The 27,826-nt window shown below is 40.2% G+C and overlaps 5 protein-coding genes across 6 annotated transcripts in view; 2 read left to right on the forward strand and 3 right to left on the reverse strand.

The window, feature by feature from the left end:
• LOC128264326 (uncharacterized) overlaps positions 1–10,100 on the forward strand; it is a 41,926-nt gene extending 31,826 nt beyond the window's left edge. Inside the window, 5 exon segments of the mRNA XM_052999750.1 lie at positions 5,346–5,437; positions 5,512–5,570; positions 5,573–5,636; positions 6,591–6,929; positions 7,189–10,100. Coding sequence (XP_052855710.1) covers positions 5,346–5,437; positions 5,512–5,570; positions 5,573–5,636; positions 6,591–6,929; positions 7,189–9,004 — 2,370 coding nt within the window. The 3' untranslated portion in view covers positions 9,005–10,100.
• A 3,177-nt stretch (positions 10,101–13,277) lies between these two features.
• Positions 13,278–19,343, forward strand: LOC128264336 (ataxin-2 homolog). Of its 2 annotated transcripts, none has more exons than XM_052999768.1 (2): positions 13,278–13,636; positions 18,322–19,343. In XM_052999768.1, exons 1-2 carry the CDS (start codon positions 13,415–13,417, stop codon positions 19,177–19,179), a joined length of 1,080 nt encoding a protein of 359 aa, XP_052855728.1. In that variant the 5' UTR covers positions 13,278–13,414; the 3' UTR covers positions 19,180–19,343. The 2 variants fall into 2 exon arrangements, with proteins under 2 accessions (XP_052855728.1, XP_052855729.1); XM_052999769.1 differs by lacking the exon at positions 13,278–13,636 and adding an exon at positions 17,164–17,442.
• On the reverse strand, positions 14,161–14,808 carry LOC128264346 (uncharacterized). The gene is made up of 2 exons (XM_052999778.1): positions 14,565–14,808; positions 14,161–14,500 (listed from the first exon to the last, which is right to left on the reverse strand). The coding sequence occupies exons 1-2, from the start codon at positions 14,631–14,633 to the stop codon at positions 14,309–14,311; spliced, it is 261 nt and encodes an 86-aa protein (XP_052855738.1). The 5' UTR covers positions 14,634–14,808; the 3' UTR covers positions 14,161–14,308.
• Positions 14,947–15,748, reverse strand: LOC128264345 (uncharacterized). Its single transcript, XM_052999777.1, has one exon. The coding sequence runs from the start codon at positions 15,417–15,419 to the stop codon at positions 15,096–15,098; it is 324 nt and encodes a 107-aa protein (XP_052855737.1). The 5' UTR covers positions 15,420–15,748; the 3' UTR covers positions 14,947–15,095.
• LOC128264341 (uncharacterized) lies at positions 16,214–16,994 on the reverse strand. The gene has a single exon (XM_052999773.1). The coding sequence runs from the start codon at positions 16,973–16,975 to the stop codon at positions 16,322–16,324; it is 654 nt and encodes a 217-aa protein (XP_052855733.1). The 5' UTR covers positions 16,976–16,994; the 3' UTR covers positions 16,214–16,321.
• Positions 19,344–27,826: the final 8,483 nt, after the last annotated feature.

A 27,826-nucleotide genomic window follows, 5' to 3' on the forward strand; every position in this document is an offset into this window, starting at 1 on the left:
TGTTGTTATGCGCATAAGCATAAAATATTAATAACAACAAATGCAAGGGGTGGGAAAACTGGGACTGCGACTGCGACTGGGACTGGGACTGGGAAAAGTTTGAGAATGGGAAAGCAAATGCGAATCAGCACGCATAAAAATAAAGTGGAATGAGCTCAAGCATGCAATCCAGATCCAGTCTTGACTACATTTCCAACTGATTTCCTTATTTTTTCACCAAGGATGAGAGACCAATCTGGAGGGGATCCCTCCGATCGGACAGCGGCTTATCCTCCATCTCATTCCTCCCACTCCCGTGCCGTTTTCCACGCTTTCCACTTCGTTTGCATTTCCCTCTGTCACTTAAAACAAACGAAAAAATAAAAACGCAGGACCTGTGGCGGTTGGGTGAAATCAAAACCAAAGTCTGGAGCCTACATCCTTGTGGCTGTGCACCGAAAAAAAAGCTTGGACGCTTCACTTTTAAGGATAACTATTATTTTATAACAGTTAATTCTATTTTGATTTTCTAAAAAAAATTAGGAGACAAAAATAAGAAATAAAATATTATTTATTTTTGATTAAAGCCTACCTCTGCTTTAAATGCTGTTGTTAAATAATATTTGAGAGCTATAAGCAATTCTGTGTTACGTGAATTTACACTCGTAATTCATCTTTTTCAATTTCGACCTAACAAATCAGTATTTTAACTTTTTAAAGCTGCACATAATGAGCCAAATATGAACCAAAAATAGGGATGGTTCTACAGCTATACAAACCACTTAGTATGTTTGTTGTCTTAATTTTAAAAACGAGCCCAAGCAAACAAGCGTAAAAAGAGTAATGTAGTAAATTCGAATTTGGTGGGCTTACTATGGCTGGTGTAAAATGGGTAATTTTTGTTTTTTTTTTGTCAGTGTCCTTGTAGTCCTGTGTGCTGTGTGTGTAAGCTCTGGGTTTTGTGTGTTTTTGTGCACTTTACGACTTTAATTATGTAAGTACATAATTGTGTTATTATCGTAAGCTCGCAGAGCGCAACACATGCCGGGTATGGGTCTGTTTGTGGGTCCTGCTGTGGGTTCGCGTCCGTGTCCGTGTCCGTGTCCGTTTCTGTGTCCGTTTGTGTCTCCGTGTCAGTGTCCGTCTCCGGGTCGTGATCCCGGTCCGGGTTTTGGCCAGCCAGCGTGGCCCCGCTCAATGTGTGCTTTGCTGTGACCTCGTCTGGCCGCTTGGCCAGCATTTTACGGCCATTAAGTCCGGCAGTGTCTTTTCGGGGCCCACTTTCCCCCCTCCCCCCTCATCTTCTTCTTTTTTACCCAGCTTACCCTCCTGCGTTTTTTCCATTGGCCTAACCTTTGGAGCCCAAAACTCCGGTCCACTGTTTACATTATAATCCCTCACCCATCCCGAAAGCATTTTGCCTGCTCATTGTTTCTTATTATTTAAATTACGAAATTCTGCTTTTAATTATGCAGTGCTTTCTGCGTTCTTTCAGCTTCTGCTTCGGCTTTTCCGCCATCCATTAGGAGCAATTTTCTGCCAAATTTGAAACTTCGATTATGGGTAGCCTTCTTCGTCTGGCGCCGTTTCAAACACAATTTCCTCCTGCTTTTCGCCTTCAATTATTTTCTTTTAATTAAGAGGCGTGTGTGTGTGTGTGTGTGTGTTTGCCTGTGTTTGCGAGTCAAAATTTCGATTCAATTATCGCTTTGATAAATATATGTATATATGATAATGCCAACATCTGAGGCTGACAAATGAGACTTTTCTCGATTTTTCCTCCATTCTTTTGTTTTGTTTCTTTTCCCTCAACTTTGTTCTGCGTGGGTAACTGAAAGCCAAGGACATCAAATTTCAAAGAAATTTTCCCAATCGCATAAGGGCAAAATACAACACGCAGAAAAAGTAAAAGGAACTTGCCCAACAGGTGGAATTGAAGCGAAAAAGTTCAGCTCCAAGGTGGCAAATAGTTTCAGCTTCTGCCCGCTTTTCTATCTGATATGCCACAGATCAATATCCATCTCCAAACTTGTTCATAGCTTCCCTAGCTTGTAAATTATTATTAAGTGCTTTTCAGTTCCAGCTTTTGCCACCATCCAATAAGCAGAGCCAGAAACCAGAAACCAGAAACCAAGACCTATTTTCCTTGCTTGTGTATATAGTATACTTGAGCGGCAATTCGTCAAAGTCAAAATTGCGACAGAGGAAATGATAATACTTCTGCAGCCCTCCTCGGTTGCAATTTGTTTTTGGGTACAAAGGAGTGAGGAGAGTGGAGTGTGGAGTGTGGAGTCTGCGGAATGTGGCTTGCCTGCTGGCAGGACGGAAATAAATTGTTATTAATGTGCTTGCCTGTGGCTCTGCCCTGCCACTGGTTACCGGGAATCAAAAAAAAAAAAAAAAAAATCCCCCTTGTCTCGCGTCCACAGTCGATAAATTATTTGGCAAACGCGCGCCAAATTGTAAATATCTTTATGCGGGGGCGAAAGCCCCAATAATGCGAGCCAATTTAATGGGCTGGCCACTTGTTGGAGCGTGGAATGCCATAAAGTGTTTACGGCCAGCGCTCAAATTGATTTGTGCCCAGCACGAATCAAATCAATTGCATTAGGCGACTCCTCCAGAGGTAATCATAAATGGAGGGTATCCTTTTGGCTTCCTTTGGCCAACCATAAAGCGGAAATCGCCACAGCCATTCAGTCAGTTAGCCATTCAGTCAGTTAGCCATTCAGTCAGTTAGCCATTCAGTCAGTCAGTCAGCCAGGCAGGCAGGAGATGATGAGCACTGGCGATGGATGTCCATAAAAAAAGCAGCAGGCGAGGACACAGAGCACAGCAACCACCGCTGTAGGTGGAGTCCACATCCAGCGGGAACCGCCAAACCGTCAAGGCCATACACCATGCCCACCCGTAACCATATCGGGAATCCTTCGCAAGACGCCCCCAGGACTCGTTAAATTGCGTGCAGCATCCTCTGCTTTTTCCTCCTCACAGCGGTTGGCCGCAGCGGTACACAGGAAGAAAAACCACTCGAAACTCATTAAAAAGTTTTCCAATTACCATAAATGTAAAATATTGACAAGAAATCATTTCCATTTGGTCATCAACATTTAATAGCTTAAATTGCCATAAATGCTGTGTTTTGAAGAGCCACTTAAAAAATTATAAACGGATATTTTTTTTATCTTGCTACGAATTAAGAATTATTTCTCCAGTTTATCATATCAGTTGATAGGAAAAATGTAGGTCTTAAAACCACTTTAAACATACATATTTAAAAAATTAGCTAACATTTAGATTACCAAGCTCATTTTTATATTTATGTATGAATTATTGTATTAACATGTATTAAAAAGTTGAATGCCTTGGTGTCGTTTATAAATTTAAATTTTATAAATAGTAATTAGGAAATAATTTGAGTTAAATGTGTGAAATATAAGCTGTGAAGCTTGGAATGTTACTATTATAAACTCTATTAGTTTCAGTTTTTGAAGTATAAATTTTAGATTTTTTTTCCAAGTGAGCCCACCTCTACTCCCCGAATGCCCCACCTCGTTGGTTACGGTTGTCGTTTATTTGCATTTGACTGTGCGCAGTGGGCAAAGTATTCAAAACAGATTTGTTGGCCAGATTGTACAGCGCTAACAGTTCATTACCCAAATGACTGTGGGCCAAAAGGAGCGGGCGCGGTGCGGTGCGATGCGATTTGGTTGAGAAGGTTTCATTAGAATTTCGGGCACTCGCCGAATGGAAAACTTTTTCTTCCTCCGCAGACTAAATCCCCATCCCCTTCTCATTCGTCCTCTACTCTGCAGTAGTTTGAGATTTGATTTAAAAGTTGGGGCCAAGTTTTAACCGCCTTCAAGAGGGGGGCGTGGGTGTGGGCTTGGGCCACGCCTGCTGTCGAGGGAATTGCAAACTTTTTAATAGTTATTCATACAAAATCATTTACGAGTGCCCTGCTCCTCGTGTGCAGCATTTACATATAAGTATATGTGCCTTATAAATGGGGCAAACAAATGAAAAAAAGTGACAGCAAATAAGGAAACTTTTGCCAGCTCTTCTAGCGGAATAAGTATGCACCACAAAATGTGTGGTCTTTGCCTCGGAGTGGAACTCTTTTGAGCCGCAGCTGGCCAGTTGACCGATGATGATTCGCATGATTGATGAAGTTAAAGACCCCCACCAATCTGCCAGTTCTCAAGCCAGGACTTAAGATCACTCTGGCAAGGATATTCTGCCCTGAATCCCTACTCTTCCCCCCGTTACGCACTATTAAGATACTCACCTGCCATCCTGCGGAGCAATTTAATGAGAAAATAACTTGGATGCGGCCATAAATTCATTTCCGCCCTTTGTTTAATTTCCTTTGCCATCCGGCAAAACTTCTCGCTACGCGCGAATTCATATGTAATTACAATTACGACGAAATCTCAGCCGTTTCGCAGAGGATTGGTATGTAGTTGGGGTCAGGGTCAATGTCGAGGTCGCTTTTGGGGCGTGTGTGTGTGTGTGTAACGTTACGTATACCTCGTGTACACCTCGTGTTCACCTGATACACCTGTGCTGCTGAATTCGCGGAAAAGTTGATGCAATTAAAGCTCTTCGCCTGGCAATCGATGGTCCAGAGTCAAAGTCTACCTTAAACCCCTGCCAGCCTGCCTGCGTTTTTCCCCACCACAAGCGCCGTGCTGTAATTATAAAATCAATTGAAATAGTTTGGCCACTGGGAACCAATTACCAACCGATTCCAATGTCAGTCAATGAACCCAGTTAAGTGCTCTGCTAACCCCGATTTTACAAATGCAAAACGTTTGTTGGCTAAACGGCTTCTTTAAAAACTACAAAATCAAATAAAATATTTAACAGCTACTTGGGGGGGAAGTGAATTGGGATTATTATTTTTTTGAGCTTAGTTCTTTGATGAAAAGTAGGACAACAAACCAGAACAAGGAAGGGTACTATAACTAATTGGTTTTCATAAAAAACGATTAAATTTTGAAGGTAATTATGGGTATGGGTAACGCCAATATCTTAAATGCTTTACTACATATATGAAAATATTAATACTTAAATCAGTATTTTGGGAGTAAAAGTTCTTAGAGGCAACCAAATCTTTGCAACTTCTGCTAAAATTAAAAAAAAAATGGATAAAACTAGTTGTTGTTCGGTTAGAGTTATAGAATCCAAATAAACCTTTATTATTTTACATTCTCAAAATTACATTTCTCTACAATATGGTGTGCAGATTATTAGACCACTTTTTTTGGGAATTATATTAAAAGTATATTATAAAAGTATAGTTTCATTAAAGAAATTTTTTCTGTTAATTAAGTAGTAATATTTTCCTATTTTATCCATTACAGGACTATATGCCGCAGCTTTCGGGGATCGGATTGTGCGTGGTCAACCTGATGGACGACATGCATGAATATACCCGCGGGCTCTTCCTGCTAATGTGAGTGCGCCGCCGCATCGAGGAAGTCGTTTTGGAAGTGCCCTTTGACCCCTGACCCCCGTTTCGATTCACAGGTACTGCGGTCCGGCCATCCTGCTGTCCTACTTGTACATCCGCACCTCGCAGGAGCTGCGTCGCCCGACGGACCCTTCGCCGTCATGATGTACGAGCACCGTGCGGATGTGCGGATGCGCCAGAGGTGAGTTCGAGTACAAGTTCGAGTACTCACTGTAGCCAGGCTGAAATATCAGAGGGCCAGCTCACCGTCTGCTAATTGGGCTGATTAATTCGGTGATTTGGCAATCAGGGGAGGCCGCCCCGAGTCCGTGTAAGCCGTAAACCGTAAACCGTAAACCGTAACCCGATTCCACCATCAAAATCCCAAACCCCTTGTCCACCGCTAATGAGCGCCATCGTCCTGCTGGCTGTTGTTCTCTAATGAGTTCCAATTTCTTGCCCTCTTTTCTTACACTTGAAGGGTGAATACAAAGACTTTTATTGGGAAGTCGTGGCAATTGGATTATTACATAGACTTTACCATAACCGATATTCGTATAAGTATAAATGGCGAAAAATGTGTCAATAACTTTTTCAAGACTTTAATTTTGAAGTCACTGGACTTCACTTTTTCAAAAAAAATAGTTTTTTGTATATTCAACGATATATTGTTAAGCAAGACCTAGAATGATTATTATATACAAATAATATTTTTAATTACCATTTTAATGTGTAATAAATAATCCTTTTACGTAAAAGTCACTTGGACTACTTGAAAAAGTTATTTGTTATCAATAATTATAAATAAACAGGAAATTTGCATAATATATATGCGCTATTAACCATAGAATGTTTTAAAATATTGTAAGAAATTAAAATAAAAAATATCATCAAATTAAGAATATTTATATTTATTTATAGATTATTGCTAGAATTTCTTATAGTCGATAAATATAAATGTTAAACATGAATATTTACTTTATATACATAAGTTTCTAATTTAATTTCCACAAAAATGATAAGTTTTAATGACTCTTTCACAACTTTAATTACGAAGTTATTAAATTTGGAATATTTAAAGTTCCAAAACAAACCAGGAGTCAAGCAGAATCTTTAATTTGTTGGCATATTCAAAAGTGTATCGTTGTCCTTGCAGGAACTCCTCCACATCTTCGGTGGAGCCGCGCCATCTGAGCGGTGGGGGCGTGGCCGGATTGAGCAATGGGGGCGGAAGCACCGTCCGCTCCTACGACTTGTACAGCGCCGAGCTGGACGTCCATCGCGAGAAGCGGAAGCAGCGCAACTTTGGCAGCATGGCCGCCACCCAGGTGGTGTGCATGTGTCCCCTGATGATCCTGCGCTTCGCCAGACTCTCGCTGGAGGAGACCTACGAGAACACGAAGCACTTCGACTTCACCTACCTGATGTTCGTCTGGGTGGCCTTCCTGCCCACGGTCATCTTTCCGTGCATCTATGCCTCGCAGATATTGCCCAGGTTAGCATTAATCACTATCACCAGCACTGATCAAAAATCGAAGAATAAGTATACCAAATTTATACATTTTTAATTTTTTATGAATACGTTTTAATAACTTAAAAATTGAGTACGATTTAAATACAATTTTAACTTCAATTTTAAAGCTAGCTCCAAAAATCTATTACCTTTCGCAATACTGACCATGGAAAACAATTTATTATTGCTCAATCTTCCCTGCCACATCCCATTACTATTTTGTTGTTTTCTTCGCCCACAGAGATGAACAGGAGCGTCTGAGGGGCTATTTCCGGCTCTCGTCGAAGCGCAAACAGAAGGCCCAGCGACGCAGTGATGCTGGCGGTGGTTCTCGGGAGGATTCCATCGAGAAGGAGGAGGCCTCGTCGGGTGCACCTGGTGGCGTCCACCATGGCGGCGAATCGCATAAGCAGGCATCCAAGTTGCGTCCCGAGAGGGAGGTGCGTCTGCCAGGACAAGGATTGTCATCGGCTGGCGGGGATCGCTATACTGGGGCACCCTATCGACAGGGAAAGGATAGAGATAGGGATAGGGATAGGGATAGGGATAGGGAGAGAGATAGGGATAGGGACAGAGAAAGGGATAGAGACAGAGATCGTGATCGTGACAGGGACAGACTGAGAGCGGGTGGTCGTGGTGCTGGTGATGCCGGGGTGGTCAACAATCTGGGCAAGGATGTGCGCGGCAAGAAGCATGATGTCAAGATCAACATAATCTCCGATGGCGGAGGTCATCGCAAGCCGAGCATTACCAGCAGCATCAACAACAACAATAACAGCAGCAGCGGTAGTGGCCAAAGGAATCGCACCAATCCTGGCCAGCAGCGGCGGCACAGCAACAAACTGACCGCCGAGTGTCTGTCCAATGTGACGGTCTCCACATTTTGCAATGGCAGCGGCAGCGTGACCGGAACCGGAAATGGCAACGGGAACGGACTGAGCAGTGTGCTCCATCCGGACGACAGCAGCACCAGCAACTATGGCGATGGCGAGGAGAGCTCCGTGGTCAGCAGCATGATGGTGCCGCCGCAACGCTGGCCGGGATCGGGTGGCCTGCTGCGCCACAAGGATGTCTCCTTCAGCGAGTGCAGCAGCAGCACCTTCTCGTCGAGCACTCTGGAACGGGACCTGGAGATCATGGACCAGCTGGAGCGGGAGCGCAGCATGGACATCCAGGAGATGCTGCAGCGGGAACGGGAGCGGGACAAGGTGCGTCGCCAGTTGCCGGACATTGGCAAGATCTATGCCCAGCGTTCGCCCAAGGGCAAGCGGAGTGGCGTGGATGGCACTTGTGGTAGCCACACTGGCGGAGGCGGAGGCGGAGGTGGAGGATCACTGGCTCTGGTCCTGCCCGGCAGTGATCCCCTGACCAGCCTGTCCCAGTCCCAATCCCAGTCCCTGGCCACGGAATACAGCCTGTGCTCATCTCTGGAAACTTCAGCCGGTGGCCAGGAGGAGATGCCGCTGCGGCATCTGGCCGAGATGCAGGAGGAGCGGCAGGAGGAGCTGCAGCAGGCGGAGGAGGATGAGGAGGAGGTGGTGCCGCCGGACTTCTATGACAGCTATACGCCTGGCGGTGCCCAGAACTTGCCGCCCGTGCAAATGGGCTCCACCGCCGCCGCTTCCGCCTCCGTGGCTCCCGCCTATCAGTACCAGTACACTCGCAATCGGCTGAGCCGGAAGAGTTCCGGTTCCGGATCGGGTCACCACCACCATCATCACCATCATCATGGCGGTGGCCCCATCATGGGCGGTGTGCCCGGAGGACGTGGCTCCAAGCGGGATAGCTTCAACTCCCTGAATGGCACCGATCTCATAGCCGGCGCCTTCTGCGAACTGGATCCCACACAGCCGCTGAACAAAATGGCCGTCATCGAGGGCCGGATGCGGAGGAGCAGTCCCAGGAATGCCAGCTTCAGTTCCGGATCGGGGGTGTCCGGCGGACGCAGCTCGATGAAGTCCTCATCCCGGGGAGACTACGACTACGGACACGGCTCCTCCTCGCACTCGGCTCATCCGGAACTGGACTTCAGGGAGAACATCTTTGCAGAGCTGTAAGCATGGGATTAGATGACGATAACGATGATGATATATGATATGTTGTATATGATATATGATGGAGAAACGAAAAGCTTTACGGTCACGGATTTGCCAGGAGCTGTGCATGTCACGAAGCTAAGTGTTTAAGTAGCAGAATTTCGAGCAGAAGAGTTGTACTTTTTTTTTTTTTTGTAGGGTATGGGGGGTAAGGTGGGGTTTTTTTCTAGCCGAGTTGCAGTTGCTCATCAGAGAACGAAATACTTGTAGGCAAGTGTATCGCCAGATAGGGATACAGATTTACACCTAAATGCATAAGATATACTAAATTTATAGAACGAGTTATTGGATTTCTTCGCCCAACTGGTTGTTAAGCTAATGATTTATTGTTGAAAAGGAGATCAGATCACAGATCGTGAGGAAAAGTGTGCCAAGAAAATGGTGGGAAAGCGCTCTCCCACAAAACACATACATACATACATATTAACTATATATATATATATATATATATATACATATATATATATATGTCTTTTAAATGTTGCTAACTTTGACAAGCGGCACAACGATGTGTGCCAGTGTTTTTAAAATTTCCCAAGCTACATACATACATATATGGATATATACAATACGATATATACACTAGACATATGCTAAGACATATTGAATATTAACAAATCAAATGCAAAGTTTATTGAATGTTAAATCAAAGTCAAATACGAATTACAAAAAAATCGGGATTAACCATAAAAGTTATAGCTGTTAAGTGCAGGGCAATTCTTCTGAGCCCCAAAGAATTGTGCCGCAAAAAAAAACACACACAAACACACACACACACACACAGAGAAAACAAAAACGATTGTGGATCCTGATCCTGATCTTGATCCTGATCCTGCCTAGATATATAGACCCATATACTTAAAATACTATTTGTGCAAGTGTCCGTGCGTGTGTCTAGTAATAAGTACATTTTTTCTCTACCGCTCCGCTGGCTGTTTGTTGTGGTGGCTCAGTGGTGTGATGGTGCGGTGGTGCAGTGGTGCCGCTGTAGTGGTGTGAGCAAAACTAATAAAAACAATTTTTATGTGAGTTGAACACACAAAAGCAAATCTCTCATTGACAGCGTTTTATTTGGGCTTTTTGGGAGGAGTCCATCAGTGTACACCATCAAATCCCTTTCGGCTCTGCTCCATCCTCTGCTCCCTTGGGCCATCGGTTTGTAAGCCTGCACAGAGAAAAAAAACAATGTGATTTTACTTATGACCAAAAAGTCGCATAGAAGAACTAATTATTATGTAAATATAATGCACTATGTAACATTAAAGGGAATATCAATTTAAATTATTGAATCAATTAGGTTCCGAAAGTAATCGCTAACAAAGTTTTTTTTAAAGCTTTTTTTATAAATTAAAAATCTTCTTGGCTAAAAAGTGTACAAAAGTGAATCAGCCAAATTGGAAAACAAATAATTAAAGATCACAGTGGACCCTTAAAAATGTCAAATCTCAAATAACAAAAATATTTGGTCCCTGGCTATAATTTGGAAATGATACCTAAATAAAAATGTTGAGTAAGTAAAATGCTACACTCAGAAAAGACCTTATGACCCACATTTTAAGAACTAAAAATTCTTTTATTTTTGAAAAATTAACTAATTATATAATATAATTAACTAGTCTTGACAACTAAAAAAGTTTAAAACTTCCAAAATATTACCTATTTTTTAGTATAGTGCAGCAAAAAATTTTCTTAACAGGTTATAGGCGTATAAATATCTATTTGACTTTGTAAGTTGTTTTTTTTTTAACCATAAAAAATTGAAACTTTAAAAATAAAACTTATTTTGTATTTATGTAGCAACAATAGTATAAGAAATGTTTAGGGCAGCAGCAGGAATCGAAGCTGCTCCTTTTTAACCAGATACATCATTTATCCGCTTATCATATCAATTTTTTCTCTGTGTATGGTCTTGGGATCCGGTGTGTTGGGTTTTGGGTTTTGGGCTTTGGGTCCTGGGGTGGCGCGCACCTCAATAAAATCCGTGCAAATGCAGAGCCAGGCCCCGAAAATAATACGCGCCAGCGGGGAGCATTCCGCCCCGGGGGAAATGGGAACGGCGGGGGAATAGGTCCCGGAATAGGGTCAGTGCACGAGTTCAAAAGTTCACCGCGGGGCCACTGACTACTGACTCAGCCTCCGGTCTGCGGACTGCGGACTACGGACTACGGACTACGGATTGCGAACTACGGCTCCGGTTGCGTCCGTCCACCCGTGACCTGACCCAGTAAAATGATTAAGTGGCGTTATTTAGCAGCTGGCTGGATTTACTTGACTTGCGAGCTCCACTTCCAGTTTGTCTCCATTTGTATTTGTTCGTTCATCTCTCTTTCTCTCGTTTTTTTTTTTATTCTTGTTTTTTTTTTTTTTTTTTTGGGTCTCCTCCTTTTTTGCATAATTTGCGCTGTTTATTTTGATGGCTTATGGAGGGTAATCGTAAAACGACAAGCATTTCATTCGGAAAAGTCAACTTTAATGGGGAAAGCAGGCCCGAAATGGAGGGACGGACAGATAGTAGTACATAGTATATATACAACAAGGAATGCAGCCAGGCCGAAAGTTAGAAGTTATGGCTATTAACCGTGGTGCCATGGGCATTAACTACGGCTCTCGGTTTGGGGTCACTTTATGGTGGTAATACAACGTATATACGCTGCCAACTTTCAATCGTGTGAAATGCGCTTTCAATTACACGCACACACACGCACAGTCGTTTAATGAAATGCGCAAATAAATTTATGACAATCACGTATCACGTATACGCAACGGTGGCAGGTAAGCGCGCGCTCTTAAGTGACCATTACACACTACTAACCAGGTCTCCGCTGCTTTCATAATCGACGCGGCCAAATCTCTTTGGGCCATCAAAAGTGCATTCCAATTGAGCCGATGTCTGGCCTTAACCCCGCTTCCGTATCTCAATCGGTTTTTTTGCTAGGCCTTACACCTCGAGAAAAGCCAATAAAATACAGTTCACTTCATTTTAACATTTGACATCCTCTTACAGTGGTTTTAAAAACTTTAGTGCTAGTTTTCGCCAGTCAATTTAATAGCTTCATGGCACCCTTTTTGCCCTGTGTAGCCAGCGTATGCGAGTTTCGCTTTTGGGGCTTCTTTGGCATTCCCGGCACGTTCCTATAAACAACGTTTTATGCCGGTGTTTATGTTTAGTTTGCCGTTCACCCCAGCGGGGGCGGATTGTTATGTAAGTGCCAAAGAGCATATTCAATTTGAATTGGAATTGGAATTGGAATCGGAATTGCCATCTACATGTCTTCTGTCTCTGCTTGTTGTTATTGCTTATTCCATATTCCGCACGCGGACACAAAAGTTTAAAGAAAGTTATCCACGCAAAAAGTTGAAACAAAACGAAAAGAGGGGAAAATTAAAATAAAATATAAATTGAAATTGAAATTGAAATTATGGAAAATTATAATAATGGACAAACGCTTTGGGGTAGTTACAAAAGTAATAGCTATTTATATGAAGTGGTTTTGATGAAATAAGTAGATTTGTTTGTCTGAAATTTATAAGTCTACCATTTGTATATACATTTGTTTCAATTAAATAAGATATTAGGGATGTCTGCAATATAAGGTTTTAAGCTTTGGGAATTTATTCTTTAGAAAAACTCTAAAAACGCAAAAAATAATTTTAAAAATTTTTTTTCTTTAAATTTGGAATGTCATACCCCATTGAATTATTCATAGTTTTCTATCGATGGCCATTCTTAGCTAAAAAAAATTTAATTTTGGTAAATTTTCACAAAAAATCATGGTGCAACTAATTCTTTATAGAAACGTGAAAATTTACCATTAAATAATTTTTGTTTAGGTCATCAGCAACACTAAACAATCAGTCTTTTTGGTTGTGCGACGTATTTCGCCCAATTCTACTGAACTTCTTAAGCTATCATGGATGTCAGGAACTTATTTTTAGTATTTTTTTCTAACTTTTCAAGCAGACATCTTTGATCTTAAAAGTCTAAAAATTGAGTTTATAAAGCTTTTAATTTGTTTCGACTTCTCTTTATGGTCTTTCAAGGCCCAAGCTTTTACTCGAATTCTTTATTGCATTTTTTGGCCACGTCTTGTTGGATTATTTAAGCCGTTTCGCGACAAAAACAAAAGAAAAAACAAAAACAAGGGGAGAGTGCCGCTGCTGTTGGACAATTCCCAAACGAAAGGCGGTATAAAACCAGCGGTCAGTCGGCGGGCGCTGCACAGTCAAAGTAAGCCATTTACCATCGACGGTCGCGAGTCGCGTCCACGTAGTCGGTACCGATATCCACAGCACGGTTTCACTGTTCCACGGACTCAACGGGAGCCGGAGTTCCAGCAGCCAACATTCATTAGCTTCTCCACTGCGTAAATCATGTTTGCAGTAGCCTTGACGATGGCGGCCTTGGTTTTGGCCGGCCAGCAGGAGGTCTGCCGGGCACAGGTCTCCATTCACACGGACGCCAACACAAATTCCTACAGCCTGAAGACACCCGGACTGCAGCAGACCTTTACGCGGTATTACGGAGGAGCGGCCAAGGCGGCACAGCCCCAGAATCCTTCGCAGGAGGAGCAGCCCCAAGGGCAGGAACAACTGGTGAGTACTTTACAGTAGGCAATGTCCACATATTTCTACGAATTTCCATTTCTACGAATCAGCCCTTGCAAGCTTAAATAATGCACTAGGAATTCCGGAATTACTTTTCCATTGGTTTAATATTTATTCTATTTATACCTGGCTACAACTATGTTACTACGAATTAACCTTTTACCTGCTAATATAATGCTTTAGGTATTTGGGTACTGCATATTTGTTAGCAGAGGCAAAATTCCAAATAATTTTTGGCCACTATTCTTAGATATTTATATATGTTTATATAGTAATTTAGGAGCTATTACTCTATTGATTTAATGTTTTACTACCTTTCAATTGTTAGTAACATTTGTCAGGAAATTGTATGATGTTTAATCAAACACCAGTTTTTAAATTCTCTACAAGTTCAAGTTTTCTGAAAAGAAACAAACTGTTTGTCGGTTTAGTGTCTATTAAGTAAAACAAAATTGTCAGAATCTTTATAATGTATAATAATATAAGGTATAAATATAAAAAATATAACAAAATAAAACACTTTATTACTTAAATATGTACAAACCAGTATTTTCCAAGTACAATGACAAGCGAACTCATCTGTCAATTAAATTTTTAATCAAGCTGCGTTTACATTTAGTGTCAGTCTACCTGCGGACATACAAATAAGTACTAATGTCCTTAATTTCTGGCCGCATTTGAGCGACGTCGGCGACCCAGGGGCATTTCCATGACCTCGCCGAAACCCAGTTTAAGACCTCCAGACACCTTTTCGCCCAGAAGCTCGATACTCTGCTCGTTTTTCAACCCGCCGCCATTTTCCATTAGCTGCTGCATTTGTCCCACGACCAGCATCACGCCAGTACCCAAATCCTGGCAATGAAATCACAAATCACTTATATGTAATTCTCCATAGTTAATACCTATTCAATATTACCTGAGGCCAGGCGGTGGTAATGCCCAAAAGTAGTAGGCTCAGACTCAGGCAGAAAATAGGCGATGTCATCTTGTGTCGATTTTCAATTGCAAATAACTGCTGTTCGTTGAGTAAGCCAGCTATTTAAGCTGTGATTCTAGTTTATTACACAATATATTGACCGATCTAGATTGAAGATATATGTGTTATAACACATGATATTCGCTTGGCATGCAAGTCAATTAATTTACCCACAATTTTTCCAGTGAAAATTTATAACCTTATTAAAACGGGAACCACAAAATAATCAGTACTCTCTTGTTGTTTAAAATATATATATTTATATATTTTGATTCATTTTGAGTTTACTATAATCATTATTGCTATGAAATGAAATTTTTTATATTTTGATTAACTTTGGATTTACTAAGATAATTATTGCTGAAGAAAGTAGTCATTAATTTTAGTACAGTTTCTGGGTAGCCAAATTAAACTCTTTTATTCCAATTACTAAAAATATAAATTATAATTACAAAGTGATGGGCACACATTCTAGTGGTCGACCTCGTTGGCTGCATTGGGATCCGTAGGGACGGCAAATAGGTTCTTTAGCTCCTCGAAGTAGTTCTTGAAGGAGTCCACCATCGAGTGCCAGGCCTGGGTTATATTCTGACTAAATTCTCGGGCCGCGTCTCCGATCCGCTTGTCCAGCCTGGGTTCATCGGGATAGACCAGATGGGGTCGCACATCATCGTATTCGTTGGAGTAGTCCACATCGAATTCCGAATCCGCCCAAGCTGTAGGGGTCACCAGGGCGAGGGTCACCATGGCAAGGGCCACAATTAGTGGGACAGAGAAGCGGAGTCCGGAAGTCATTTGGCCAACTGTTTTGGCCAACCGCTTGAATGCGCCTTTTGTACTCCGCCATCCAATCCAATCGTCCAATCAGATCTTCTGGCCAGGCACGGAAATGATGTTCGGCGCGTGTCGAGATGCATCTCATTTGGCCGGAAGCGCCTGCTCATCGTGACTCGGCCAGTTCTGCTAGCCAATCTCCCATCTGGACAGCTGCTAATTGCCGTGCCCTGCCGAGCCCGGTGCCCTCTACTATTACACTTCGGACCACTTTCGATCGCATTGCGCAGATATGGCGGTGCGCCCTTTCATTGCGTTAACGTAGCAATAAATTCATTGAAATTACACAAAATCTAACCCAAAATACAAATCAGATGCAGATTTTAGGAAATTGAGCCACAAGCTCTTACAAATATACAAATTTGACTTAGGGCTGCAGGTTTTTAAGCACTATTCAGCAAAATCATTTATAAATTTAATTAAAATGACAAAAACTACATACAGTTTCTTAGAGAAATAAGCAACAAGATTTTACAGATATACCACTAAAAAAAGGATGTCTGTAAGTTATGGTCTTAGAAGTGCAGGTTTTTGAGCACTTTTCCGCAAAGTAATTTGTTCAGAAATTTAAAAAGAGGTTAATTCGTTGCAAATTAACAAACCATAATTTTAAAAGCAGATTTTTAGAGAATTAAGCAACAAGCTTTAACAGATAAACCACTAAAAAATAGGATGTCTGCAAGAAAATTTATAGACTTAGAAGTATAGGTTTTGGGCCACTTTTCGGGAAAGTCAATTTTTGGAAATTTAGAAAGTCGATTTAGTTGCCGGGCTCCTTTTGCTTTTATTGCACTTGATAAGAAATGAAGAAAAAAAAATACACTTAACGGGAGTTAGGGGTCTGTGGGTTTCCGGGGATCGTTTTAGCCCGTAGAGTTGGCCGAATCGGAGATCTTCTGGCGCACCTGTTGCACCACTTCCGTGACGTTGTCCACAAAGGCCAGCCACATGGTCCTCATCCTGTCGCCCAGGGCCGAAGCGTCGCCCGATCCCGTTCCTGGAGGGATGGTGCCCATCGGTGTTTGGCGCCGTCGTCGCTGCAACTTCTTATTGCCAGGAGTCACGCGGGATCGTGAGGCGTTGTTGGCGGCCCGTCTCTGGGCCCTTCTCCGCCTGGCCTCCACTTCGCCGTCGTCGGGATTGGCTGTGGTGGCGGTACTGCCACCGCCGCCGCGCATCATGTAGCACGGAGCACGTCGGCGGCGATGCAGGCGATGAGGGCTACTCCGTTTCCTCCGGCGACGATCCTCCTCCTCGGAGGAATCCCCTGCCGCGTGAGGCCGCATGGCATCGCCGTAGCCCAGGGCCGTTTTCGAGTGCACGGACATCAGGGGATTGTCGAAGTCGAGGTCGCGGGTCAGGGCACCACCACCCTGGACGGCCTCCGCCAGAGTTCCAGCCAGATTCATGGCGCCCATGCTCAGGCTCTCGAGCGGATTCTGCTGTGGACCTGGCCTGGCCGCAATCCTGGCCAGACCGAAAGCCATCAGGAAGAGTCGCAGCGTTTGGCAACTCATCGCGTTGCACTGTGATGCCACGGCTTTGCAACTGGGCCTTTTAAGCCGGCCAACTCGCGTGATCCCCCGACCCAAAAAAAAAAATCGATTTTATCCGACTTCGGGGTCTAGATCGCAGCAGGCTTCCGGTTTTGGCCCGATGACGGGTGACAGGTGTCACGGGATCCGGACGGAAGCTAAGCCTCAGTCTCACTTGCTCGCTTAGTCGGTTCAGTTCGGTTCGTTTTACTCTGTCTCCCGCTCTCGACTTCGATTACAAATTGTATCTAAATCTGAAATTACCCTACTTTCGCCATAAGCAATTCAGTTTCTCGCGGTTTCCATTCAGTGCATTCCATAAAATGAGGACCACAAAGGCTCGCGGTGGCAATGGCCATGGAAATCGACTGGTTAGTGAAGAAGGACAGTGGGGAAAGGGGCACAGAGGCACCCAGTTTGCAACGATGAAGGATCACGGTCATCTATCCGTAAGTCTGGCAAACAATTAGAAGTTCTTTTACATGGGATTATCTAAAGAAGACTACTAGTAAATCCCATATTAGCCACACCATTAAAAGATAACTAAAATCAAAACAAAAGTACCAAGTATTTTTTTTGTTTTATAAAATGTGGTCTCAAATAAAACACAAAGTCTACTCTAGTATGTCTCAGTCTAGACTTTGAAGTAGGATTAGCAAAAGTTTATAGCAGAAATATTGGATATTACCAAAGGGACCAGTGTAAACATGGTGTAAGAGAAATGTTATGTTATTGCCTCTGAAATGCTAATTTATATAAAAGTAATAATAGTATATACTCTGATCAGTAAAAAGGAAATGAATAAAAATAATGTATATTAAATACAATGCATGTTAAATAAAATATGTTAATATATGTGGAAAATATTATATTTAAAATAGTTGCTACTGGAGTTAAATTTTCAGATTAAAATCACAGCTTGATAGGAAAATCAATTTTAGCTGGTGTATGAAAAAACAATAACCAATTAATGCAATTTATTAATTATTTGAACTTAAATCGAGAATGGGTAATATAAGAAACCTTCCCACACTAATAAAAATATATAGTAGTAAAAGTAAAGATCTTGGTATTGGGTTTAATATTGTATACTTTAATTTAAATGAAATATAAAATATAAATTGTTTATATTGAAGTCAAATATTCTTTTTGATTGAATTCAACTTTCAGATATTAAAATCAAATATCTATACCTTAATTAAATCTGAAATAGTCAAATGAATTAAATAAAAAAATGTTTAAAGGCAATTAATGAAAATCAAAGTGAATAAAAATATAATTGCTTTGTTTTTTTTTATTAACAGTGCTTATGCCCTCTTCCTTTGCAGCAAAATGCCGCCCAATTCGGTGGATTCTCGCCGTCCGGCCAACAGTATCCTGCCGTCTATGCCCAGCCAGGACTCCGGGCCGGGGGCAGACTCAAGGCCACGCCCATCTCCCTGCTGCAGCAGCAGCAGCAGCAGCTCCTGGCGCAGCAGCAGCACCAGCTCCTGGCCGCCGCAGCGCCCCAGGGAGCGGTGCCGGTGGCGGGAGCTGGGCCGGGATCAGGGGGCGTGGCCAACATACCCAGCTACGCGGACCAGATGCACGCCGCCTTCCTCGACTATCAACGCCAGCGGACGGAGTTTGAGCAGCAGCAGCAGCAGCTTCTCCAGAAGCTCTACCACTACTATCCGGATGTCTCCGGCTCATCCTCGCTGAATCCCGCCCAGATTCAGACGCAGCCGCAGCCTCAGCCGCAGCCGCAGCTGCAGCCCCAACCACAGTCGCCGCCCTCCGATGGAGCAGGAGTGGGCGTGGCAGCCAGCCGCTTTGCCTACCGTCGTCCGCAGTTTGGCAGCAATGGGCTGCAGCCCGGCCAGCCGGGACCATCGGGAATCTCGGTAGGACCACCGGCGGCATCACCTGGACCCCTGCGCCATGTGGCCACTGGCGCCGGCGCCGGCGACTTCTACTCCACGCAGCAGCACATGGGCTTCATGCAGCAGCAGCAGCAGGACATCCTGCGCGACCAGCAGCAGTCGGTGGCCCAGCAGTTTGCCACCAGCCAGCTGGCGCCCACCACCCGCCAGAGCTACGGCATGGCCGTGCCCATGTCCTCCGTGCTGGACTCACCCGCCTACCAGCAGTCGCCGGATGTCTCGCACGTCAGCTTCTCGAGCGGCAACCTCAACTACAGCTTCTAGGAGGAGCCACCCCCATGACTTCTACATATAACTAGTGTGTTCATATACTTTTCTCGGAGCTCTTAAGTTTTTTTTTTCATATTTTTTTTGCGTAAATTTTCGTGGTATTTGATAAGAGGAATTGTGTAAGGGCAAGCAAGAATAAATTTTTGTAAGTGACGATATGTAAATGATTTTAATTAAGGGCATGGAAGTGATTGGGCGGTTTCAGAGAGATAGGCTGTACAGACCTTTCTGCCATTTAATTCTTTACCAACGCGCATTTTAATATTTTGAAAAGCCTGGAAATAATGGTCAGAAGTTTTAATGTTTCCAATCAAATGGCATTAACAGCTAAAATGTTTTCAGATTGTCAAATTTCTGCAAAAAATGATGATGTACCCCCTTACAAAAAAGTCAGAAATTTGGACAAAATAAATCTTTCAAAAAACGTTTTTCAAAATTCGGTTTTTGTGTCAAAACTAAATTAATTGTTTTCAATCGATCAGGGATGGATGGTTTAGGTTGCCAGATGTTCAAAATAGCAACTCTTTTAACTTTGGGTCTTATTTTGGCGAAGTTACAACAAAAAGACTCTTCAGAAATAATTTTGTTTGAAAAATCGCCAAAAACCCCAAAAAACACATTAAAAACTTGGTTTTTGTGTCAAAACCCTGGGAAATAATGGTCAAAATGTGGAGTGTCATACACCGTTGAATTCGAAATAAAATTTCCAATCGAATGGCATTCACAGTTAAAATTGCTTCAGATTTTCAAATTTCTGCAAAAAATGATGATGTACCCCCTTACAAAAAAGTCAGAAATTTGGACAAAATAAGTCTTTCAAAAAACGTTTTTCAAAATTCGGTTTTTGTGTCAAAACTAAATTAATTGTTTTCAATCGATCAGGGATGGATGGTGTAGGTTGCCAGCTGTTCAAAATAGCAACTCTTTTAACTTTGGGTCTTATTTTGGCAAAGTTACAGCAAAAAGACTCTTCAGAAATAATTTTGTTTGAAAAATCGCAAAAAAACCCCCAAAAACACATTAAAAACTTGGTTTTTGTGTCAAAACCCTGGGAAATAATGGTCAAATGTTAGAATGTCATACACCGTTGAATTCGTAATAAAATTACCAATCGAATGGCATTCACAGTTAAAATTTTTTCAGATTGTCAAATTTCTGCAAAAAATGATGATGTACCCCCTTACAAAAAAGTCAGAAATTTGGACAAAATAAATCTTTCAAAAAACGTTTTTCAAAATTCGGTTTTTGTGTCAAAACTAAATTAATTGTTTTCAATCGATCAGGGATGGATGGTTTAGGTTGCCAGCTGTTCAATATAGCAACTCTTTTAACTTTGGGTCTTATTTTGGCAAAGTTACAGCAAAGAGACTCTTCAGAAATAATTTTGTTTGAAAAATCGCAAAAAAACCCCCAAAAACACATTGAAAACTTGGTTTTTGTGTCAAAACCCTGGGAAATAATGGTCAAATGTTAGAATGTCATACACCGTTGAATTCGTAATAAAATTTCCAATCGAATGGCATTCACAGTTAAAATTTTTTCAGATTGTCAAATTTCTGCAAAAAATGATGATGTACCCCCTTACAAAAAAGTCAGAAATTTGGACAAAATAAATCTTTCAAAAAACGTTTTTCAAAATTCGGTTTTTGTGTCAAAACTAAATTAATTGTTTTCAATCGATCAGGGATGGATGGTTTAGGTTGCCAGCTGTTCAATATAGCAACTCTTTTAACTTTGGGTCTTATTTTGGCAAAGTTACAGCAAAAAGACTCTTCAGAAATAATTTTGTTTGAAAAATCGCAAAAAACCCCCAAAAACACATTGAAAACTTGGTTTTTGTGTCAAAACCCTGGGAAATAATGGTCAAATGTTAGAATGTCATACACCGTTGAATTCGTAATAAAATTTCCAATCGAATGGCATTCACAGTTAAAATTTTTTCAGATTGTCAAATTTCTGCAAAAAATGATGATGTACCCCCTTACAAAAAAGTCAGAAATTTGGACAAAATAAATCTTTCAAAAAACGTTTATCAAAATTCGGTTTTTGTGTCAAAACTAAATTAATTGTTTTCAATCGATCAGGGATGGATGGTTTAGGTTGCCAGCTGTTCAATATAGCAACTCTTTTAACTTTGGGTCTTATTTTGGCAAAGTTACAGCAAAAAGACTCTTCAGAAATAATTTTGTTTGAAAAATCGCAAAAAAACCCCCAAAAACACATTGAAAACTTGGTTTTTGTGTCAAAACCCTGGGAAATAATGGTCAAATGTTAGAATGTCATACACCGTTGAATTCGTAATAAAATTTCCAATCGAATGGCATTCACAGTTAAAATTTTTTCAGATTGTCAAATTTCTGCAAAAAATGTTGATGTACCCCCTTACAAAAAAGTCAGAAATTTGGACAAAATAAATCTTTCAAAAAACGTTTTTCAAAATTCGGTTTTTGTGTCAAAACTAAATTAATTGTTTTCAATCGATCAGGGATGGATGGTTTAGTTTGCCAGCTGTTCAAAATAGCAACTCTTTTAACTTTGGGTCTTATTTTGGCGAAGTTACAACAAAAAGACTCTTCAGAAATAATTTTGTTTGAAAAATCGCCAAAAACCCCAAAAAACACATTAAAAACTTGGTTTTTGTGTCAAAACCCTGGGAAATAATGGTCAAAATGTGGAGTGTCATACACCGTTGAATTCGAAATAAAATTTCCAATCGAATGGCATTCACAGTTAAAATTGCTTCAGATTTTCAAATTTCTGCAAAAAATGATGATGTACCCCCTTACAAAAAAGTCAGAAATTTGGACAAAATAAGTCTTTCAAAAAACGTTTTTCCAAATTCTGTTTTGGGTCAAAACTAAATTAATTGTTTTCAATCGATCAGGGATGGATGGTATAGGTTGCCAGCTGTTTAAAATAGCAACTCATTTAACTTTGGGTCTTATTTTGGCGAAGTTACAACAAAAAGACTCTTCAGAAATAATTTTGTTTGAAAAATCGCCAAAAACCCCAAAAAACACATTAAAAACTTGGTTATTGTGTCAAAACCCTGGGAAATAATGGTCAAATGTTAGAATGTCATACACCGTTGAATTCGAAATAAAATTTCCAATCGAATGGCATTCACAGTTAAAATTGCTTCAGATTTTCAAATTTCTGCAAAAAATGATGATGTACCCCCTTACAAAAAAGTCAGAAATTTGGACAAAATAAATCTTTCAAAAAACGTTTTTCAAAATTCGGTTTTTGTGTCAAAACTAAATTAATTGTTTTCAATCGATCAGGGATGGATGGTATAGGTTGCCAGCTGTTTAAAATAGCAACTCATTTAACTTTGGGTCTTATTTTGGCGAAGTTACAACAAAAAAACTCTTCAGAAATAATTTTGTTTAAAAAATCTCCAAAAACCTCAAAAAACACATTAAAAACTTGGTTTTTGTGTTAAAACCCTGGGCAATAATGGTCAAATGTTAGAATGTCATACACCGTTGAATTCGTAATAAAATTTCCAATCGAATGGCATTCACAGTTAAAATTGCTTCAGATTTTCAAATTTCTGCAAAAAATGATGATGTACCCCCTTACAAAAAAGTCAGAAATTTGGACCTAAATAAATTTTTTAACAAACGTTTTTCAAAATTCGGTTTTTGTGTCAAAACTAAATTAATTGTTTTCAATCAATCAGGGATGGATGGTATAAGTTGCCAGCTGTTCAACATTGGGTCTTATTTTGGCGAAGTTACAACAAAAAGACTCTTCAGGAATAATTTTGTTTAAAAAATCGCCAAAAACCTCAAAAAACACATTAAAAACTTGGTTTTTGTGTCAAAACCCTGGGCAATAATGGTCAAATGTTAGAATGTCATACACCGTTGAATTCGTAATAAAATTTCCAATCGAATGGCATTCACAGTTAAAATTGCTTCAGATTTTCAAATTTCTGCAAAAAATGATGATGTACCCCCTTACAAAAAAGTCCGAAATTTGGACCTAAATAAATTTTTTAACAAACGTTTTTCAAAATTCGGTTTTTGTGTCAAAACTAAATTAATTGTTTTCAATCAATCAGGGATGGATGGTATAAGTTTCCAGCTGTTCAAAATAGCAACTCTTTTAACATTGGGTCTTATTTTGGCGAAGTTACAATAAAAAGACTCTTCAGAAATAATTTTGTTTAAAAAATCGCCAAAAACCTCAAAAAACACATTAAAAACTTGGTTTTTGTGTCAAAACCCTGGGCAATAATGGTCAAATGTTAGAATGTCATACACCGTTGAATTCGTAATAAAATTTCCAATCGAATGGCATTCACAGTTAAAATTGCTTCAGATTTTCAAATTTCTGCAAAAAATGATGATGTACCCCCTTACAAAAAAGTCCGAAATTTGGACAAAAAAAATTTTTTCATATAACGTTTTTCAAAATTCGGTTTTTTTGTCAAAACTAAATTAATTGTTTTCAATCGATCAGGGATGGATGGCATAGGTTGCCAGCTGTTCAAAATAGCAACTCTTTTGACTTTGGGTCTTATTTTGGCGAAGTTACAACAAAAAGACCCTTCAGAAATAATTTTGTTGGAAAAATCGCCAAAAACCCCAAAAAACACATTAAATACTTGGTTTTTGTGTCAAAACCCTGGGCAATAATGGTCAAATGTTAGAATGTCATACACCGTTGAATTCGTAATAAAATTTCCAATCGAATGGCATTCACAGTTAAAATTGCTTCAGATTTTCAAATTTCTGCAAAAAATGATGATGTACCCCCTTACAAAAAAGTCAGAAATTTGGACAAAAAAAATTTTTTCATATAACGTTTTTCAAAATTCGGTTTTTGTGTCAAAACTAAATTAATTGTTTTCAATCAATCAGGGATGGATGGTATAAGTTTCCAGCTGTTCAAAATAGCAACTCTTTTAACATTGGGTCTTATTTTGGCGAAGTTACAACAAAAAGACTCTTCAGAAATAATTTTGTTTAAAAAAATCGCCAAAAACCTCAAAAAACACATTAAAAACTTGGTTTTTGTGTCAAAACCCTGGGCAATAATGGTCAAATGTTAGAATGTCATACACCGTTGAATTCGTAATAAAATTTCCAATCGAATGGCATTCACAGTTAAAATTGCTTCAGATTTTCAAATTTCTGCAAAAAATGATGATGTACCCCCTTCCAAAAAATTCAGAAATTTGGACATAAATAAATTTTTAAAAAAACGTTTTTCAAAATTCGGTTTTTGTGTCAAAACTAAATTAATTGTTTTCAATCGATAAGGGATGTATGGTATAGGTTGCCAGCTGTTCAAAATAGCAACTCATTTAACTTTGGGTCTTATTTTGGCAAAGTTACAGCAAAAAGACTCTTCAGAAATAATTTTGTTTGAAAAATCGCCAAAATTCGCAAAAAACACAATAAAAACTTTGTTTTTGTGTCAAAACCCTGGGAAATAATGGTCAAATGTTGGAATGTCATACACCGTTGAATTCGTCATAAAATCCAATCGAATGGCATTCAGTTGCTGAACAATAACTTTCGTTTTTAAGCTGTGTGACTTTTTTCGCCAATAATTTATCTCTAAAATATTAAGAATAGATCTGACTTATTTTTCCATGATCCAACTATATATTAAGCCAAGTTATGATTTTCTGCGAAAAGTTTATAAGTTCTTTTGAAAGTCCATCCAACCACTGGCATGTGCCCCAGTCGTGTATTTGGCCAGCTTAATGGCCATGTTTTGAGATGTATCATGGCTAATGATAGCACTTAAATAAACGGCATTTATATTGGCAGTGACTATCTGCGCGCTCATTTCAAACGAGCGCAATCGTGCTCACGTGCAATAATTGTTTTAATGTGTGCCTTGTGCCGCCTTCGCAACCGTAATTGCGTGCTGCCATTGAATCTGTTTATAGAGTTTATAATCTTGTCGGAGCTGCGAGCTCCTCGTCGTTTTGCGCACAATATACACACACAAATACACACACCCACTTGCAGAGCCATTTATCCGTGCGGACCGAACAGCCACAGCCACAGAGAATTTCGATTGTGGGGGTTATTAATAGATATCCATGGAAATGTGGTGTCCACCTCCCTCAGTCTGAATCTGAATTTGAATCTGAATCTGTATCTACCCCTTCTTCAATCGCCTCGGGCCACAGAGAGTGAAATGAATCGCCTAGGCTTCCCGGAATGGCGGAGGAATGGAATTTGGTGACCAAGTAGGGACGCAAACAGTGCAAACATAAATGGCAAACAGCGAATCCTTTGAGTGGCCCCCTGCCACGTGTGCATTCATATCTGCACTGCGCGAAATAAATTGCGCCTAGCGGAGCGGATTTTGTTTAATTATACAGCAAACAACAAAAAATGAGCCTTGGAATTGGAATATCATTACATTCTAATATATGGAGTATAAAAAACTTCTTGTTAAGATGCTTATTAACCTACAACTTTTGAAAGTATCGAAATAAAAATTTTGCAAAACATAAAATTAAATATTCAATATCAATATTGTAATAGCATGAAATATTGTAGATTGTCGAACTAAAAATAAGGCTATGTATGATCTTCAAATAATTTAGCAATAAATTAATAACCTACGGCTTATTTATAATATATAGAGGTATCTAAAAGTAAGCAATAACAAATATAACGTGGTTATTTAAACCAAATTCAACAGACATTCGGATTTAAAATATATTTTGGCATGCTCTTAGACTTTTTTATAACAGATTTCATAACCCAAGTGAGAGATTCTATATGCAGGGGTGGTCAAAAGCATTTATAACATGCATAAGCTATTTCTCATTTGATTTTTGTAAATACTTATTACCACCCCTGTATTTATATTATTTTATTTTGAGTGTAATTTTCCTCCAAAACCCTGCAAATCTACCCCGATATTTGTTCGACTGTAATCCCCAAAACTGTTCCTGCAATTTAGACATAATTCATAGCTGCGCACTTGTTTGCGGCGCGACGAGAATTGAGATATTGGCGGCCGGACGGACGCGAGATATGCAATTTCAAGACTCTGGCCAACAGGTGACAATCGAGTGGTTACTTTGGCCCCCGCGGGGCTGCCACAAAACGTGTCCTTGGAGGGGATTCTGCTTTTAATGCTGCTTCTCCTTCTGTTTCTGATTCTGGGCAGGACACCTGCCGGCAAGGCCAGCCAGTGTGCCAAATGTAAACAGTAAGTGGAAGGCGAGCCAAGAACGGAAAACCGGAATCCGGAGTCCGGAGCCAAAACACAACTATTGCATTAGACGGACGACCCGCTGACTAAGCCATTTCCACGACATGAAGGCACCATAAGGCGTCGCCAGAAAAGGCTGCAAGTTTAATAAATATGGCAGAAATGGCCAGCTGATTACCACCACGTACTGCAATTAATTCACTTTATAGGCCGTTTATTAATTGAAAAAATTGACAAAAGGGGGAGGGATTGTTACTTGTTTGCATGGAAAATTCCAATTAAGTATCGGCCAGGCAAATACACAAAAGTAAATAGCAAACATGGCAAAAAGGAAAAGAAATGGAAAACTAGCCGAATGAGATGCAAAGCAAACACAGTTACTAAATAAGCCCACGTGTGCGTGCGTATCCTGCGAGTTTCCATGTGTGTATGTGTGTATGTGTATGTGTGTGTGTGTATGCATAGGACCGCATCCTGTTCATTTCCCCAAACGAGCTGGCAAAAAGAAAACAAAGCGCAGCATTCAGGGACAAAGATAAACAACAAAAATTTTGCTGGCCAAGCTAGGCCCCTTGGTGATGGTTTTTCCACCTGCCATCAGGGAAAACAGAGCAAAACTGCACTACACGGATACTCCAGTTAAGTTTCCTAATTAGCACCATAATTACGAAATAAATTTTCGCTCGCAAGCGACCAGCAACTGACAACTGGGACTCGAGTGTTTGATAACTGCCAAAAACGGGGATATTTTGGGGGCAGCAGAAGGATAAACTTTTCGTTTAAAGTGTTTTCCTATCAATAAATTCAATGAAAAAATTCTTAGTTATAAAACTATTTATTACACATTAATTTTTCTATAAAGACCGACCGATATTAAAACGTAAAAAAACAAATTGCTGCCACGTTAGCCCTTCATTACAGCGATTTTTGTTATTTAATAGCATTTATATTTTTTTGACGATCAGATAAAAGAAGTTACTGAAGCCATTTATTGCGCATTTTTTCGCAGCTTTTAAATAGCATTAATATTGATTTTGTTTTCCGATGATCAGATCAAATCAGTTACGTTGTTTTTTTTTAAATTTAAAATCCTGCTGGATTAGTTTGTAAAATGACAGCAGAGAGAAAATATTTAAATTTCAAACTTTTTACCTATCAAATCGATAAAAAGCAAATAACTTAAAGCTTGAAACACAAGATTTTTATTTTAAAGTTGATCCTATTTTTTTTGCTGTTAAATAGCAGTGATTTTTTTGTTTTTTTTTTTGACGATCTGAACGGAGCTTTTTTTAGTTCAAAATACTGCTAGCCTTATTTTACAAATGAAATATATTCATTTTAAGCCACTGCAAATATGTAACAGTTTCTTCTTAATAAAACAAATAAAAGCTGCTGCCACTCAAGTTATTTATAACATAGTTTTTCTCACTTTTTAGCTTTTAAA

Source organism: Drosophila gunungcola, unplaced genomic scaffold (assembly GCF_025200985.1).
Source record: "Drosophila gunungcola strain Sukarami unplaced genomic scaffold, Dgunungcola_SK_2 000066F, whole genome shotgun sequence".
NCBI lineage: Eukaryota > Metazoa > Arthropoda > Insecta > Diptera > Drosophilidae > Drosophila > Drosophila gunungcola.

Excerpts from the sequence above, each read along its gene's own strand:
- LOC128264336 (XM_052999768.1), top strand. The coding sequence starts at position 13,415 with ATGTTTGCAGTAGCCTTGACGATGGCGGCCTTGGTTTTGGCCGGCCAG. Across the intron at positions 13,637-18,321 it reads CCCAAGGGCAGGAACAACTG|CAAAATGCCGCCCAATTCGG; the intron begins GTGAGTACTTTA and ends CTTCCTTTGCAG.
- LOC128264346 (XM_052999778.1), bottom strand. The coding sequence starts at position 14,633 with ATGACATCGCCTATTTTCTGCCTGAGTCTGAGCCTACTACTTTTGGGC. Across the intron at positions 14,501-14,564 it reads TTACCACCGCCTGGCCTCAG|GATTTGGGTACTGGCGTGAT; the intron begins GTAATATTGAAT and ends TTTCATTGCCAG.
- LOC128264341 (XM_052999773.1), bottom strand. The coding sequence starts at position 16,975 with ATGAGTTGCCAAACGCTGCGACTCTTCCTGATGGCTTTCGGTCTGGCC.
- LOC128264345 (XM_052999777.1), bottom strand. The coding sequence starts at position 15,419 with ATGACTTCCGGACTCCGCTTCTCTGTCCCACTAATTGTGGCCCTTGCC.